Genomic DNA, 17,171 nt, shown 5'->3' with positions numbered 1-17,171 from the left:
CTAATAAGTCAACACTGAAATTATAACACTGATAGGAAGGTGGCTTTTAACCTGTTGAAAGGGTATAGAAGCCATTCTCTTGGTTGTGGGTTTAAGCCACGGGAATTTGTGCCAATTCCAGTTAAAAGAGTGCATTTATACTGAGATCTTGTGACTGTTATCCACCTCTGTGCAGGAATTATCTGCCTGCATCTTTACCCACTCTCACTCCCACTCTCTTTAATCTGTACCAAGAGAATCAGATGGCAGTGTTGCAGAAGGACAAGACAGGCACACCCCTCAGCTGTGCTGGGCTGGCACAGGGCTGCTGCCTCTGCAGCAGGGGAGCAGCAGCTCGCACACGGAGCATCGTGGCACAGCTCCAGCTCTGCTGCAGAGGTCTTGTTCTCAGTAATTCACTTCCCTTCTTACTTTTCGTTACTTTTTTGGTCTCTTTTTTGGAGACAGAAAACAGGCAGGATTTGCATTGCAGCTTAGTTTCAAGGTGAAAATTAATGCAGCTTGGGAAAAGGCAAACGTGTTAGATGTAGAGGTACTTGTTATACACGGAAAAAATACTGGCTTAGACTGCTGTTTGAGCACTCTCTTCCGAGCTCACCCTAAGATTTACAAAATCCCATAAATGTTTCTAATTGGCTCAGCTATCACCATGAGACCTTTGAGAAAAAACTTTTATCAGTTTGTGAGAAAAGTACTAGCATAGAGCGATTGCTGATAATGCCTGGACTGTGTTTTCCAAAAAAGAGCAGGAGGAAAGATCCAACAGCTTTTTTTTTTAAGGTGGCTTATTTCTAATTAGTAATCTTAAGTGAACCTAGACACCATCTTGCAAGTGTTTCTCTAATGCCTGCTGCTCTGTATAAGGATGGGATGTAAATTCAGATAGTGTCTGCCAGTAATACAGCCCTGGGCTAAATTTGTGATGCAGCCCTGTCACTGCATCACTGCATTAATTAACTTCATCTGTGTGTCTTGACTCTGGACATTCAAGGGGGGGTGTGGTTTGACAGGTGCAAGTGGCTGTGTTGCTGTTTGGTGGGAAGGCTGGAGGATAACAGAGATGCTGCATGTGAAGGGGCATTAGGAGTTTTCAAATATAACCACAGGATGATTTTGATCAGTTTTGATTACACTGATGGTTTGTCTATCCTCTTCAGCTTGGGCAACACACAAAAAACCCTAAGCTTCTTCAAATGTCAGCTCCTTTTCTCATGAAGGGAAAATAAAGGCTGCTGGTGGATAGTTTCAGTTACCAAGAGAGGGAACCTTCCTATTTGCTGGGTGTGGATACACACAGGGACCAGACTACAGTGTCATCACCCCTGTTAGCTGTACATGAATTAACACACACGAGCCATAAGGTCAGCAAAGATCAAGTACACAGGATTTAGGGCAAGTAAAAATGTTTTATATTTCACAGATTCTTAAACTGCTCTAGTTTAGAACATTCTGTTTGAGTCAGCTGCAGTCTGCAAGTTAGTTATCTATATACAAAATAAATGCACAGTACGTGCAAAATTTAACATTTTTCTGCATGTTGCAGTCTTAATAATTAAGTCAAATAGCTTATGAATAAATAAAATAAGATTAAATTCAAGAGCATTCCTTCACTTATTTGTATAGCCTGATGTAGCAGATAGGTAAGTAGCATAACATTCCATACTGCTGCAGAGTTCGTAGTAAAACCGAAAAATCCCTTAATGTGCATCATTGCAGCACTGGAATACAATCAAGGTGAAATGCATCATGCATAGAAAATGAGCTCAGGTATTTGTCCTCCTTGTACTCCGGTTCCATTGGTACTGTCCGAGGAGCACTGGAACTGGAACGTCACTTTCCCGCACTGCACTTCAGTCATTCCCTCTTGTCCAAAGTAACTGAGTTCGTTACCATCGAGAATAGCACTTACATTGTAAAACGTGTCTTGCTCAACCTGCACGGGGTGTTCAAACCACACAGAGAAGGTGTTACTGGAGCCGTCAGAGGTAAACTTTGTCAGATTTTGAGCAAGCACAACGCCTAAGCGCTTCAGTTCGATTTTGACGCTGTATTCAGCTTTGCCACAGCTTGACCCGTACAATCCCAGTCCTGCTATAAATATCCGTTTGTCTACGGCAAACTGAATACTGTCACATCGCCCCCGGTACCTCCACTGATTGCTGCGATACGCAGACGACTGAAACCGGTGGCAGCGCTGAGGCACGAGTCCTTTTCTTTTCGTCAGGGGGAACTCTAATTTGGGTTTATTTGCGGCTGTGTACCATAGGAATATGTTGTGAGTCTCCTCGAGGGTGAGGATGTCGGACTGGGCAGCTCCGTTGGCAAATTCTTCCAAAGTCATGGTTGGAATCCGCACCAAGTACAAAGCTTTCCCCAATACATTCCTCTTGTTGCGTGGCGTAACCGGCAGCCCTTGCCTTTTGCATTCAGCCTCTGCCCAGTTGAGAACAGCCTCGAAAACTACCACTTCCTTGGTGTTGAGCGCTTCCCGGGTCACAATGATCTCTAGTGTTTGTTGATCTATCTCACAGAAGCCCTCTGACTTCAGTGCCATTTCTGCCTGAGCATCAATCACTTCCCAGCAGCGCTGCGTCAGCTCTGGCTCCTCGAAGAGCCTGCTCTGAGACAGCAGGACACAGGCGTTCTTCGCTTCTAAGCTGGTCTCCAAAAAATTGACGCAAGCCTTTGCTAGGGCCGGCACGATGTACTTCTTGGCAGCATAGAGTGTAGCCAGAACTGTGTCAGCTTCCAGGTCTATTTCATCACTGTACATGTATCTAGACGGAAGGGGTGAAAAAAAAATTAGTTTCTCAGAGAAAAAAAAAAAAAAGTAGGCCATGAAAATAATCTATATTCGTCTTTGCTGGCAGTGAATCTGACATTCAGTATTTGTCAGCACATTAAGTAAACAGCAATAAGTGCATATTGCACAATGTCAATTAGGAGATGTATATTTTATAAGCTACTTTGATTCTGTCCGTGTAATTAGCAGACTTGTAGTGGCCACTTACTTTAATAGGATTAGAAAGGCTGCAGGTTCCACATCTGGTATATGGATTTCAGATTTGACCTCTGCGAGATCGCCATAAAACATAGCATAGAAGACAGAGCTACCAACTGCCAAAACATACTGGAAAATAAAGAGAGAGAAACCTCAGTAACATGGATCAGGAACAGCTGAGCGTGCTGGCTTTCCTAAAAGCTACATTTAGCAAAAGTTACAAGCTGCAGAGGATGCAGAACACTGCCTTAGACTGCTTCCTTTAATTGCAGTGTATGTGAATTACTTCTGGGATTAGACAAGAGCTATAATTAGGAAAAAAAAAAAAGTGGAACCTAGTTGTAAGGCACAGGGAAAAGGCGACCTGCACAGCAGCATTAAAAAGCCAAAAATTATCTGCACAAACCTTATGGGCAGGAACTTTCTTGGATGCCCCTGGCGGGCCCACGATGAAGTGAACGTCAGCCATGAGTTCGTTATTGAACATCAGCGCGTTCCTGCAAGCAGGGGAGGGGGGAGAAGCCCGGTTAGCCGCGGGCTGCCCCTCGCCCGGTGCCCCAGCCTCCCGCCGGCGGCCCCGGGGCTCCAGCCCAGCCCTGCTCACGCCTGGCCGGGGCGCAGGTGCACAGGGCGGGCGCCGCTCTCTGTCTCCCGCCCGCCCGGGGAGGGTCCGGCGGGCCTGGCCCTTACCTCTCCCGCAGCGTGGGATGGAAGGATTGCCAGTTGGCGCTCTCCAAGTTGTTGTTGTTGAGGTTTTGGAGCTGGGGCGGCGGGGGCGGCTGGGCGCTCTGCTGGAGCTGCAGGGCGTTCTTCTTGCTGTTGGCAGCGGTGGCGGCGGCGGCGGCGTTGCTGTTTGCAATGTTAGTGTTGGTGCTGGCAGGGTAAAGTTCTGCAGCCATCTTCTTCTTCAGGGACAGGGGCACTATCTCATAGCATCCTGGCACCTTGCCGTTTGACCTCACACTCTTTTTGGACTTCTTTAAGGTCTCTGGAAGCAGAAGAAAAAAAGTCAAACACTTCATGATCCTGCCATTGAAGCAACCAGGGGGCAGTGGCATGAGCAAGAGAACTAACAGATCCCAAATGCGAGTCCCACTATCAGGATATTTTGTACGCTTCTAGATGCAGGGTGGCCTTTGGTTTTTTTGGAGTGTGTGCCCACTCTTTGGTTACCGGCCCGACGCACCTTTCCGGGGGGAAAGGGGTGATGCTGTGTCGGATCAGTGCCAGCGCTCACCTTGGCTTGCGGGGGGGTCCCAGCCTCCACGGCACTGCCACGACTGCAGCGGGGAGCCCGAGCGGGGCCGGCAGGCAGTTCCTTCCCCGAAGAACGGGGAGAGAAAAATTAAAAAAAGAAAAAAAAAAAAAAGCAAAACCGAAAAAAAAAAAAAAAGCCAAAATCCAGCAACAAAACCCCAGGAATCCGGCAGAGGCGGTGGGTCAGGAGCGAGAGTCAATCCACAAATCCTCCGAGTGCAGCAGCCCGGCGAGGGTGAAGCGCAGCCAGCCGCCCGATCCCCGCTGCCAGTGCTCCGCTCCGTCCTTCCCCGCCCGGCGGGGGCACATCCGCGGCGGCCGGGCCGAGCCGAGGCGGCGGCTCCCTGCAGTCCCGCTCCCGGGCGGCCCCGCCGCCGCTCGCACCAACTTTGCTCCGGTCCCCGGGGCGGCCGCCGCCGTTGCTGCCGCTCCTCCGCGCTCCTCCCGCCCGCGCCAGGGGCGCTGCTGCCCGCGGGGCGCCCCGGCTCCTCCGCGGCGGGCGGGAGGGATGCGGCGCTGCCCTGGGCGCTCCCTCGGCGGTGGGATGCAGCGCTGCGCGGCCGGGTTCGGCGCGGCTCTGCCGGGCCCTGCCTCCGCCTCCCGCACTAAGAGGCAGCGGCCGCGCCGCGCGTCACGGCCGCCCTCGCCAATGGCGAGCGCCGGGGGGGGAGCCGCGCTGCCCCCGGGGCCGCCGCCCGGGGCGCGGGGCACGGCCGCGGAGGGGCTGCTCCCGGCCAGGGGCGCTGCTGGGGTTCCTCCCCTTTCCCCGCAGCCGCCGTGCCCTCCCGAGCCGTCCCAATCCTCCGGGACTGTCCCCCGCGCTGTGCCCGTTCCCTGGGGGTGACTGCAGCGGGGATCGGCGCTCGCTTCGCTGCGGGCCCTGCCGCTTTCGGTGGGGAGCACTCTTTGGAGCACAACTCGAAATTGTTCTTGCGTCCCTCTTAGTGACCGTGTGGCATCAAAGTTCTTCCAAAAGTCCAAGTTCCCAATCAGAATTGGGATCAGGAGAGAAGGGAAAGGCTTCGGCAGCACACGTGCTCCTTTCTTAAAACATGAAATGATGTTTTTCTTGTGATCTGCTTCGTGGCCCCCAACATCCTCTTTGAGGCAAACCAACTTGCTCGCGTGTGTGTGCAGTTGCAGCCCCAGGGGTCACCCAAAGTCAAGGGGGACCCTGCTGCCAGCAGGTGCACCCGTGCTGGTTTGGTGCCCCTGGAACGAAGCAATGTGTTTGGGGTTTGCAGCTTCTGAAGTTCTTATTTATTTATTTTCAAGTGTTTTTATCCATGGAGGACCTGTATATGCTAACCTGGGCTCAGCCTCTGATTTATATGTTCACTGTCCTACTTTTTTTGGTTTCTTTAAGGCTTGCTATTTAAAACCCACCCACGTATTCATTTTCTGACTGTTTGGTAGCTTCAGAATTCAAATTAACGATGTGCAATGTTTTGTCAAATGACCTGTGGGCATGAATGCCAGCGCAAATGTCTGAATAGCTACAATGCAAATGTGTAAAGGCTCCCGAAATTCAGCTCTGAAACTCAGCTTCAGAGAGAGAACTGAGAGTTGCTCCTCAAAATCTGGTGAGGTATGTGATGAAAAGAATTGAGGTGATTCTGGTCCAATTGGTAGTATTATTAAACTGGCCAAAGTTTGGTCCTGTGAAGTTTGACTCCATATAAACAATGGATTGCTTGAGGAGTGATAGCTGAAAATGGGGCTTTCCTAAAGGTGAACGTATTTGTTTGCATTGTGTACTACTATTATTACTTCAGTCCAATTACTAGAAGGTACTCCTAACAATGGTAAGTGTAATTGTTGTAGCTCTTCAAAGCGAGCTGTTGAAGGTTACTTGGTTTGTGCTAAAACGAATAACAGGGTTACAAAGAAAATTGCCAAGGGAGGGAGGTCTTGGGCTGTACATCCCTTCCAAAGATGCCAGGTGGATTTTACCAAAATACCCTGAGTGGCAAGATTTAAATATCTTCTGGTAATAGTGTGTCAGCTAACAGGGTGGCCAGAAGCATTTCCAACTGTTTCAGCAACTACAGTTATTAAAGTATTTTTGAAACAAATAATTCCAAGGTATGGGATTGTGGAAGCAATAGACTCAGATAGAGGAACTCATTTTACAGGAAAGATTATGACTGCTTTAGGAATACATTGGAACCTCCATATCCTCTGGCAGCCCCAGAGCTGTGGCTGGGTTGAAAGAATAAATGGAGAAATAAAGAAACACCTTTTGAAGCTGGTGGTAGATACTAAGATTCCATGCGTACGGCTCTTGCCACTGGCTTTGGCAAGAATAAGGGCCAGACCCAGAGGAGATATTCAGTTATGTCCCTTTGAACTGATGCTGGAATTCCTTACCTTTGTAATTCTCATCCTACTGGGGGGATGGAAATAAGTGATGTATATTTAAAACATTATGTGGCCAGGATGCTGTCTGCTCCAGGAGCTGAAGCTCGGCACTCTCTGGATAAGAAGAGATGGAAAAGCAAACCAGGCATTTCTACATGTTCCTGTAGTACCAAGAGCAAAGTTTAAATGCATGTTGAAACCCAGGCTATGGCTTCTAAAAGGTTGGGTTTTTTTGTTGCTGAATTTGGAATATGTAATTTCTCTAGACTAGAGCTTCATAAAGTCGTACTTGGAAGTGCAGAACACCTGTCCTTAGGATCATGGGGATTGATAAAGTTCTCCTAAACCTTTGGTTTTTTGAGTCGTGTTTGCAGCCTGGAATTTCCCTGGAATTTTTTCAGTTTTGAGGGAATTTGATGTTGGAAGTTCTTGCTTTATAAGTGCTTTCATTTAAATGCTTCTGCAGGGCTGACAGGCATTATCACCTATGGTGTGATCTTGGTAATTATGGATAGCAACAGGGCATCATTGCTAGAACTTGGTGCTAAATGAAACTGCTTTGATTAGTTGTAAGATTTTTACAGTATTTTGAGGTGAATTTTCATCTTTATCGGTTTAAGTGCCCACGTAGGGGATCAGCAGAGGAAATTGAGTTGAGACTAATAGTTAACAATTTACCGTACATCATGGATTTTCGGTCAAGTGATAAAAGGCTGGCAGGAAATGAGAAATTGATATCTCAACTAAGAGTAAACATGTGTTAAGTGTAGCTCTTACAAGATTGTTTGATAAATTATAAATTGGTTTAGGCAGAGCACAATCTGTACTGACATATTTTGGTTAGTTTGAAGCTGTTAACACCAACGCTTGAAATAAGTTTATACATCTGGAGGCAGATCTGTGGCCGATGTAAATTGTCATAGTGCTAATCATGTTAATTGGGTTCCAGCACTTTATGCTGATGGAAGTCTGCCTTAGTGTCTGTAATAAACAGTGTTTTGTACTCTTGGAATGTGAGTCTGAGAAGCAGCTGGAATTATCTTGGAAGGTAACTAGATTTTTGTTAGGGAGGGTTTTAAGCATATGAATTTTTTCAAGCTTAGTTGGTAGTTAGCTTTGAGATGAAACATGCAAGTTACCTTGTTACTGTTTGAGAGATGTTGGAAGAGAGATGTTAGATGTTTTGGGCCTAAATCGTGTCCTCATTCTGCAAAAGCTTTTGTAAATGCTTCACTTTGGGCATGGTTTCCTTGATACCAGTAACACAGCTCACATGTCACAGTCAGCGTGTGCAGCCTTGGATGCTGAAAAGCGTGTAGGAATGTTTGTGCAGTGCTTTAAAGAACTCCTGTCTAGAGAGCAAGGAATAATTTGTTTTAGGTTATCTAAAAAAGTGCTTTTAAAGCTCAGTGGCAGAGGAGCACAGTCGGTGTTTGCTGAGGTGAAGCCAGACAAGCCCAGCAGCCTCGCTGCGCTGCATTTCCTAAATCGATGTTAGGGTTAGGCATAACTGTGCTACTTTCTGTTGCAGACCCGTGTTTGTATATTCCCCGTTTTGCACACATGCTGGAGTTCGGGGATAAGAACCACGAGGTGTCCATGACGGCTCTGAGGCTGCTGCAGAGGATGAAGAGGGACTGGATGCACACCGGGCGCCGGCCCTCGGGGCTCTGCGGGGCAGGTACGTCAGACCTGGACCAGATGAGCCCTTCCCCTTCTCATGGGTGCTATCCACCTGCTAGGGGGTTTGTTCTGTCAGGCATCTACACATTATATAGGTCTTCATCAAAACAGTTTCTGAAACTATAACTTCATTTTTGCCCTTGCTCCTACAGTGCTTGCTCAGAGCCTTTGTAGCTTATAGTTTGAATTTTTTTTTAAGCTCCTTTCTGGTGCTTTTCTTGCCCCCACTCCACAGGCTCTAGCTGCTAAAAGGGTTTTTTTGTCAGCTAAAATGACACCATTAGTACAAGCACTTTGATTTGTGTCTTTACACAGAGTCTTATGCAAGAAGTGCCCTCTTTGACCTGTTTTGTGAAACTATTTTTCTCTCTTTCTTCATCTTTTTCCAAGATCCATCACTGTCATGGTGCTTGCATAAAACCTATGGGTTTGGGAGGACTGGGTTAAAAGACAGTAGCCAGTGGGGTCAGAGTAATGAAGAGTGTAGGTAGTCACAGAGTTCATATATGTGCTTTATTTTATTTGAAAGTTCTTACATGTTTATGCATGGATGGGAAGTAATGCTCAAACGTTTGAGAACCCAGGACTATGCAAAATTTTTTTTGACGTTTCTAGCCCCTTTTTGTTAATAGTACTTGATTGTTGCACATTGCTAAAAATTTGAATATAGGCTATGGGAGAGCAGTCTGCTCTTTGACGTGCTACATGGGCTATATCCACACAAGCAAGTAATTTAATTCAACAGACATGGATCAATAGAGGGAAGCAGGTGGTGCTGAGCCCCCTCCGTCACTCTGTGCAATATGCAACTCACATGTTGGACTGTGGACTGGGTTTAGTTTGGTTCCCTGGCTTAAAAGTCTGTGCTACACATAGCTCAAATGGCCAATTGTTAGTTCAGCCCTGATGTTCCTGTTAGGAGCACTTCAAACATATACCAGAACTGGAGCTCTGGTTTACTTTCCTCTATTAAAAACCACTTTTTAATGCTTAAAACTGCTCTATGCAGTGAGCTACTGTATGATGAGTGGGGGTGGTGCTTCAAAACAGAGCTGGTGCTCTGAATCAAGACACCAGGTAAATGCAACTGGTTATCTGGCTGTGTAGAGAGTCTTGCAGGAGAGCACTTGGGCACCAGCAAGTCAGGGATAGTAGTGGCAGCAATGAGGAGACCAGCATAGGCACATTCAGTGCTTCTCTGGAGATCTTTTTATTCAGGACAGAATTCAGTGAGTCCTGCTAAAAGGATGGTAGCTGAAAATCATTGAAATATTCTTGTGCTGTAGATAACCGTGGTTTCCCAAATGTTAAAGCACAGAATTTTTCAGGGTGCAACTTGCACTGGGCTTAGTGGGTAGAAAGCAAAGTTTGTGAAGTCAGGTCCATGAGCAGTATTCAGGGACACAGCTGAGCATAGGCATTTACAGCTCTTTAGCTGAAGGCAGGGACAAACTGCTTTTTTTCAGGAAATTTCCATCTTTCTGATATGAACTTTCTCTGCTTGTTCTCTAGCTCTGCTAGTGGCAGCAAGAATGCATGATTTCCGACGGACTGTTAAAGAGGTCATCAGGGTGGTGAAGGTTTGTGAGTCTACATTAAGGAAAAGGTCAGTGCAGTCTTACTGCTTTTATCTTTGGTTTACAGTACTGAGCAGTGATATAGTCTAAAATAAATGGATATTGGAGAAAACCAGATTATTTTTGTTAAAGTGCCATGAATCAATAAGTATTTGTTTTAGCTGGTCATTTTAAAGTACTGACACCTTATGTAAGGCCTCAAATGCTCAGCAAAGATGGTAAGGAGCACTGTGCCTATTTAACAGGTGAAGACTTGAAGGCAAAATAATGCTTTGTCAGTAATATTGACAGTATTGTCATGTCCTCAGAAAAAGTAATTTATTGATTCTCAAAGCTGACAGGCTACTGTGAGATTTTTTTTTCATTAATCCAGAAGCCAGGTGATGAAAAGTCTTGTCTTTAAGCTGTTATTCAACAGAACTTTTCAAAACATTTTGCTGAAGTGTTCATTTTTGGTAGTGTTGCACTGCTAATAAATAGAAGATAGTACAGTGAATCTAATGCTAAGTTCAGTGAAGGATCCTCTGAAAGTGGGAGTTTTCCAAGTACCTTTTGTGTGTTTATTTTTTAAAAGATCAAGTCATGTTTCCCATAGTTTAATGATGCAAGCAGATACCCAGTTTCAGTCATTTGACTTTTGAAAAGTTGTAATATACTCCTTCCCATAGATTGAGTTAAAAATGACCTAACTGAAATGCCATGATTTCTGTTGCCCACAGCTGGAAATTCTTCTATCACCAATATATTCTGATGCTTGTTTCCCCAAAGCCTTTAGAAAGCTTCCTTAGTCTCTCTTTACCTTGGTGGGATCAGCTTAAGCACATCCAACTGAGCCTAATATTTGTTACAAATATTCACTTTTTAATTGTGAAAAATGTTTTTCTCCCAGGTCTTCACTGGTGGAACAAGAATGAGGCTATTTTCCAGCTGTGCATGGGTGGTACAGGCATAAATTTAAAGTGTTTTAAATGTTTCAAGGCACTACAGCTATAAGGATGGAGCAGTACCAATGCCACCTTTTTTTCTCTGGCCAAGAGGTCATGTGTTTCAGTCGTGCATTTTGTATGATTAATGAGTTATGCACCACAATCTACTCCAAGATGCTTTGGTTAAATAGCTAAAGAGCTTGTACTTACTAAGAAAATAAGCATAATAAATTAGAGTTGGAAGGGAAATTAATTTGAGCAATTGTTTCAAGCGAGAAAATCTTACTTCAAAATTCATGCTTTGAAATGTTTACTCAAGTCACACACATCAACTAAAATGACAGCCTTATTTACTTTGACAGGGTAAACGTGACAGCTGAATTATTTTCAGGCAGCTATAATTACAACTATTTATCACGAATCTATAAATTTGATTGATGTTTTTCAAATAAGAGCACGTTATATAGTATTTAATGAAGGAAAATAAAAAAAATACCTTTGAATAACTCTTTCTGCACTCTAGCTTTTTTCCTCTTCTTTCAAGAATTCCTTTCAAAATGCCGTCAAATAGAATTTGTCTAAATGAATAAGAACTTATTTCACATTCTTTAAAATTCCTTTGCTTCTCAGTTTGATGTGCAGTTTTATTTCCTTTTAATTATAGTTACTCTGCTTGGTAAAGAGTAGCTGCTGCTGTGTTTTATGAAGGTGTTGGATGCTGTGCTCACTGCTGATGGCTTTGCCCTGACAGCTCCAGAAGTGAAACCCAACATGAGTCCAGATAATGCTGGCACTTCCAGCCTGCAGGTCCTGCTGTGTGGTTTGGTTTAGCTCCCAGCTGGCTTCCTGGGCAAGCACAGGCCATTGGAAGCTGGGTTTGCTTTGGTGCCCGTGGCAGAAATCTGCAAGGGAAGGTCCCACATGATGTGTGTTTGCCTGGGAGGGACAGGAATGTGTGGATGAGGATGCAGGAATGATGCTCTTTAAGAAATCCTGATTGGGAATCCCTAGGAATGTTTGGGGAAGACCCTCAGCAAGGAGTGGCAGCCCTGCCCTGAGAAGGGCACTATTTCTGGTGGGGCTGGATTAGTTCACCCTGTGGTCATCAGCTGGAGAGCACCAAGCCCCCTGCCTGGAGGCTCTGTCCTCTTCCACTGCTCTGAGCTGGAGGAGGTTCACAAAAATGTGAAGTATCTCCAGGTCATAAAAATTCATGACCTGATCATAAGGGGAATCTGTTTTGAAAAGAAAAAGTGACAAATCATGGCCCTTGTGTGCTGTCACTCGTCTTCCAACCAAGAGCTCTTAATTTGGGCATTGATTTGGTTAAAAAGCAGGGCTTGTTTATTTTTAATGTGAGTGGGTTTTTGGTTATATTGGTAGAGCAAACTTTGTAGTCACTTTGCAGGGTCTTCTAGCTTTATGTTTTGAAGCACACAATTAAAATGTAAAGCTTGTTACTGTTGTTGAAAGCGAACTTATTAAATATTAATAAATGCACTGATAATTCTATCTCATTTCCAGTCTAATTGAAATTATATTAACTTATATATCACTTTATGTATTCAAAGTACTGTACAAATATTAGCTAATTAGTCAAATTGTTATTTTCTATGTAATCATCCGTGGAGGTAGCAGAAATTAACTTTTAATAAACCCAGTCCTTCTATTTAGTTCAGTCCTTACATTTGTACCTGTGTTCAGTGCACCTGTCTTTGCCTCTGTCTTTTTAACCTTTAAATAGTTCGCCCCTTCATATTTTTATTCACCTCTTGCATGCTTTCTCTGTGTTCCACATTTTGTGTTATCTTCAGTAAGAATAATTCTTGTGATACTTGTCCATTGTGCGTTATCTAATACTGTGCAGTCCTTATGTCTGTTTGAAGATTTTAGGCACTTCTTCCATAGAATTTTTTTTTTAAAATCAGCTTATCTTTCTTAACATTTGCATTTTGCTGCTTTGACTTGCTCACTTTATCTTTAAATTGAACTGGTTTTTGCATAAAAAATACTTCTTCTCAGTTCCATAAAGTACTGTCTGCTAAAAAACTTATTTGTGATGAACTTCAGAAGCAGTAAAGCTTCATTTAGAAGAAATTGGAACGAATGGCCAGAATGGGTTTAAATCACTTTTTTTTTTGGGTGAATGTTTTTTTCTCACAACCTCATAGTGTTTTGGAAAGGAAGACAAGACTTGTTACAAAGAAGCTTCATTTACCAGTTGTAGATACTGCAGGGACTTTCATAAATGGGGTCCTTTGCTTATATCCTGGGGACCCTGTTACAGCTCTTTCAATGACTGCAGTGGTACTTTTTTGGAAAAATTAGCGATTTATGCATAGAGATAAATGTCCTGCCTGCAGGTTTGGGGTTTTTTTTAATTTCTGTAATATGTGGCTGGCATAAACCTTGCATCTGTCTCAAGTTGGACAGATGCCTGAGAGAGCAGGCAAAGAGAGGAGCCATACATGAGTCAGGGTGAGAAGGGAAAGTAACAGGGGCATGGGTAGCTGTGAGGTGACTGTGAGGTCATTATTCAAAACACCAAAGCCCCATCAAGGGCAGGACTGAAGGGAAAGGTGTGTGGGAGTCAGTGGTGGGCTGTGATCCAAGTACAGCCATGCTGAAATTCTGTGGAGGGTATCCAGTGAATCAGGGAGAGCTGGCCTCCTGAGGGGTTTGAGCGTGGAGGGGCTGAGGATGCTCAGAATGTCAGAGTCTTGTAAGGGCTCTTGCTTGAAGTGTGATGTGGAGAGAAGCGTTTAGAAAGCCAGGGAATTTATTTCATGTAAAAGACCTGGTGGTGGTGTCTGCTCTGATCTCAGCTCAGCAGCTGAGCAGCTCCTTTGCTTGCTGCCATAAGCTAAATTGAGAAATGTCTCATGTCTCCAGTTCAATCACTTCAAGTGGCTTACAGATGATTTCAGAAACCTTTCTAGTATGGTGAGTAAAATACAACTTGATCCATGTGGGCTGATATTGCATACCTTTGTAAGTTGGATGGTCTGGTTTAATAAAAAAAAGGTTTTATTTCTCAGGAATCCAATTTCACAGGCAATGTTCCTTTTTATAAATCCAGCTTCTATACAGTTAGCAAACTAATACATTAATTAGATTCCTAATATATTTTAGTACATCATATTTAAAGATATAATTTCAAAATTATTTGGTGACTCTTACTTTTGAAACAATCAGTAACTTGTTTGCACTAACTGAGGCTTAGATCTTGTAAATAGTTTTCCTATGTTTGACTTTCCTCATCTGAGTGGCTGTTGAGAAATTAAGCAGCTCTATTTTTCTTTTCCAGGAGATCATAGAGTGCTTTTGACAGAGCATAGCAGAGAAACCAATGCTAATGAGGCAGAATTTTAAGGAATGCTAAGACATTTTGTTTCATTAGAATGGTGTGAGCATTTGAATCAGAGGGGAGAAAAGAGGAAAAATTTTCAGGTGGTTTAAACTGACAGAATTCTGGGAGGGCCAGGGAGGTGCTGGTGGGATGATCCAGGGGCTGATAGTGGGTCACAAGTCTTAATGCAAGTTAACTCTGTGTATAAGCATTTGTAGAATGAGAGCCTTAAAATTTATGTTAATGAATTTGTGGCAGTTTTAAATTTCTGTGTTGGTGTGAGCAAGTAACAGGAACTAATTCTAAAGGGTGCTTTATTTAGTACAATCTGTAGAGGTACCTGTTCTTAATACTTAGAGAAACATCAGAGAGTTGCCAGCAAATGAGCCCCATAAATTATCAGTCACCTATTAATTGGAAGTAAATTACTCTTAGTCCTTTGCAAAAAGAGATGATGTGTATTAATGTTGGAAGTTGTGTAAAGGGAGAATATTTCTCTTTAAGAGCTGCATTTGGCCAGGAACAGACAGAATAATTTAGCACAGCTCAGGTGATAAGTTGTAAGTTGTAAAACCACAGCAGCTGGATCACCTCTGATTTTGTCCTTACTTTTGATAATGAGATACTCATTTATACAGGGTTAAAACTACCTTTTATATAGCTGCAAATACATGTAAAATTGTATATATGTACAATGTTTACATATCAGATTACTCTTCTATTTATTTACTTACTGGTGGCTGATGGAGAACTTTTTGTTATGTCATGTAGGAAGCATTTAATAACTATTTCAGATATATGTTCTATATTAAGTATCACTTTTAGTGTATGTGTTTATATACTTCCATAAATAGTTCATGTGTAAACACTGTATGGCTTGGAAAAAAATAAAGAGAGAAAGATGATGCAACAGACTGTTAGATTTGTAGTATAGAAATAGGGATGGTTTGAACACCAGTGTGAATTCTGAGCTTCTCTGCTGTGAGTGCACAGGTTTGGAGTGGCAGGAAGCACTGATGAGGGTTAAATTAAAACAGAGGGGATGTTCTGCAATGTTCTGGTTCTTCACTAAGACACTGAAGTATGTCCCTTACTTTTCCAGAGTCTGGAATTGTCTGAGGTGTCAGAAGAGCTGATCTATTGCTAGAATGATTGTAGTTGGTACAACAGTTAAGATTATATAGATATCATGTAAGTTATTACTTATTGTTTTAATTCTATTGTAATTTGGGAAAACTCAGGGGAGTTTAGTTGCTAGCACCAGTTTATCTTGCAATAAAGGTTATTTTTTTGTATATTTCTGCTAACAGTGTGGCATATTCAGTTTATTATTTTTCTAATCCATTGAGAAAATACTTTAAGTACTTTAAAAAGATCTCTCACAACAGGTAACTTAAAGGCTGATGGCTCAGGCTAAACCCCACATTCCCTCTTTAACAAAACAGCTTTCTCTGCTGTTGTAATCTTTGCCCTTCTGTATGGAGATACCTCTGCTCATGCTGCCTGCTTTCTGGAGCTCGATGCTGATTTTGTGTAGGCAGAAGGACACCGTGGCTGTTCCTGAATGGTCTCTGCTTAGAAGTCCCTCTTGGGCTTTGAACTTGGGCTCCTGAAGGATTTGTGAGTTGGAGTCCAGAAGTCCTTGTTCTTTTGTGTTCTTTGTTGCACCCCACTGCTGCAGAATCTCAATTAAACGCTAAACCCGAGCCCTTAGCTGCACACATAAGTCTGTTTTTTCTGTCACTGCAGACTGGATTCAGGAGTCTCCACTGGAGGGTATCCCTGGAACAAAACAAAGTAAAAAGGACATTGCATGTAACTTCAAAATGATTGACCCATTTTCCCTTATTGGGAGTTAAATTAAGTGTGAATAGAATCGGTTTACTGGTTTGTGCACAAAAGTGCTTTATCAGAAGAAGAGGTGTGGTTTTGTCTGTAAATGGATGAAACAACAACTGTGGAAATTTTTCTTTTTAAAAATGGTTGGGGTTAGAGGCAGATGACACCAGGCTGTGGAAAAACTTTTCTCCCAAAGGAATTTTATTGAAAGAGTTTGCTGTGAGAAACTGTAAGAGGACGGTTTATACTGGAAGTTGAATCTTAGCCTGAGCTTTAGTGGTTGCCTCTGCTTTGACTATAAATAGAAAATCCTTGTCTGCCAAATTTCAATTTTTAAAGCCTTTTTGAATTTGTGCCAAGGAAATAATATTTTAATTTGTATATCTGTTTATTTTCCCTCTGTCTGTGCATAACTTAAAGTGGCAACTCTTATTAGATTTTTTTAGGTTAGCAAAAGTGAAAAATTAACTTGGATAGCATTTTTATGTGGGACTTAAAAAATAGCCTGTAGCTATTTTTTTTTCCATGAAGCCACTCCCTTGCCCCTGAAATTATTGTGTTTATAATTAAGGTTGTGTCAGTTTTTCTTAACTGCCAAACTAATGTTGCTTTGTTTCATGTGGTGCAGACTGCTGCAGCATCAGTTTGTTGCCTTGGTGGCATGTGTCCAAACACTGGATAAAATTAAAGAATGTTTAAAAATATGTAGACAGGATATCAGCCAATGTAAAATGTTGAGGCAGGCATATGGTTGACAAATACAGGTATTTATTTATATCAAGTTAAAGGAGAAAATGTTGAGTGTGCAGCTTGCTCTCCCACTGAGATGATGCTCAAGCTGGGATCCTGACCATCAGGGATGGTTCCTCATTTTAGGAGAAGGATTAGAGCCTTGGGGGCAGGACTTGAGAGAAGTGAAAAAATACCATTCTGCTCTAAATTCGCATCACCACCAGCCTGTGCTTAAACTGTGATGCTGGCAGCCCTCCCCCTGGGGTGGGCTTGGATCCCCCTGCTTGGCTTGGATCAGGGCTGAGGAGAGGAGGGAGGGCAGGGGCGTGGGACGGGTGGCCTGGTCAGATGGGTGAACTGTGCTGTGCTGTGGGTTTGAGCTCCTTGGCAGTAAACACGATGTAGCTCTGCCCTGTCCTCGTGCAGCCACACTGAAGGTGTTGGGA

General features: G+C 43.5%; 2 protein-coding genes across 3 annotated transcripts in view; one reads left to right on the top strand and one right to left on the bottom strand.

Moving 5' to 3' along the window:
• BRF1 (BRF1 RNA polymerase III transcription initiation factor subunit) overlaps window positions 1-17,171 on the top strand; it is a 171,797-nt gene that overhangs the window by 78,700 nt on the left and 75,926 nt on the right. Inside the window, exons 6-7 of the mRNA XM_039732995.1 lie at window positions 8,151-8,300; window positions 9,815-9,908. Coding sequence (XP_039588929.1) covers window positions 8,151-8,300; window positions 9,815-9,908 — 244 coding nt within the window. The remainder of the gene's footprint in view (window positions 1-8,150; window positions 8,301-9,814; window positions 9,909-17,171) is intronic.
• BTBD6 (BTB domain containing 6) lies at window positions 1,387-4,371 on the bottom strand. Of its 2 annotated transcripts, XM_039732997.1 has the most exons (5): window positions 4,239-4,371; window positions 3,692-3,989; window positions 3,408-3,498; window positions 3,012-3,130; window positions 1,387-2,777 (listed from the first exon to the last, which is right to left on the bottom strand). In XM_039732997.1, the coding sequence occupies exons 2-5, from the start codon at window positions 3,898-3,900 to the stop codon at window positions 1,745-1,747; spliced, it is 1,452 nt and encodes a 483-aa protein (XP_039588931.1). In that variant the 5' UTR covers window positions 3,901-3,989; window positions 4,239-4,371; the 3' UTR covers window positions 1,387-1,744. The 2 variants fall into 2 exon arrangements, with proteins under 2 accessions (XP_039588931.1, XP_039588930.1); XM_039732996.1 differs by lacking the exon at window positions 4,239-4,371 and having other exon boundaries at window positions 3,692-4,097.

The sequence above is a fragment of the Passer montanus genome, unplaced genomic scaffold (assembly GCF_014805655.1).
Source record: "Passer montanus isolate IOZ18808 unplaced genomic scaffold, ASM1480565v1 scaffold82, whole genome shotgun sequence".
Lineage (NCBI taxonomy): Eukaryota > Metazoa > Chordata > Aves > Passeriformes > Passeridae > Passer > Passer montanus.
Note: the sequence above shows the minus strand (reverse complement) of the source record. Positions and strands in the feature narration are given on the sequence as shown.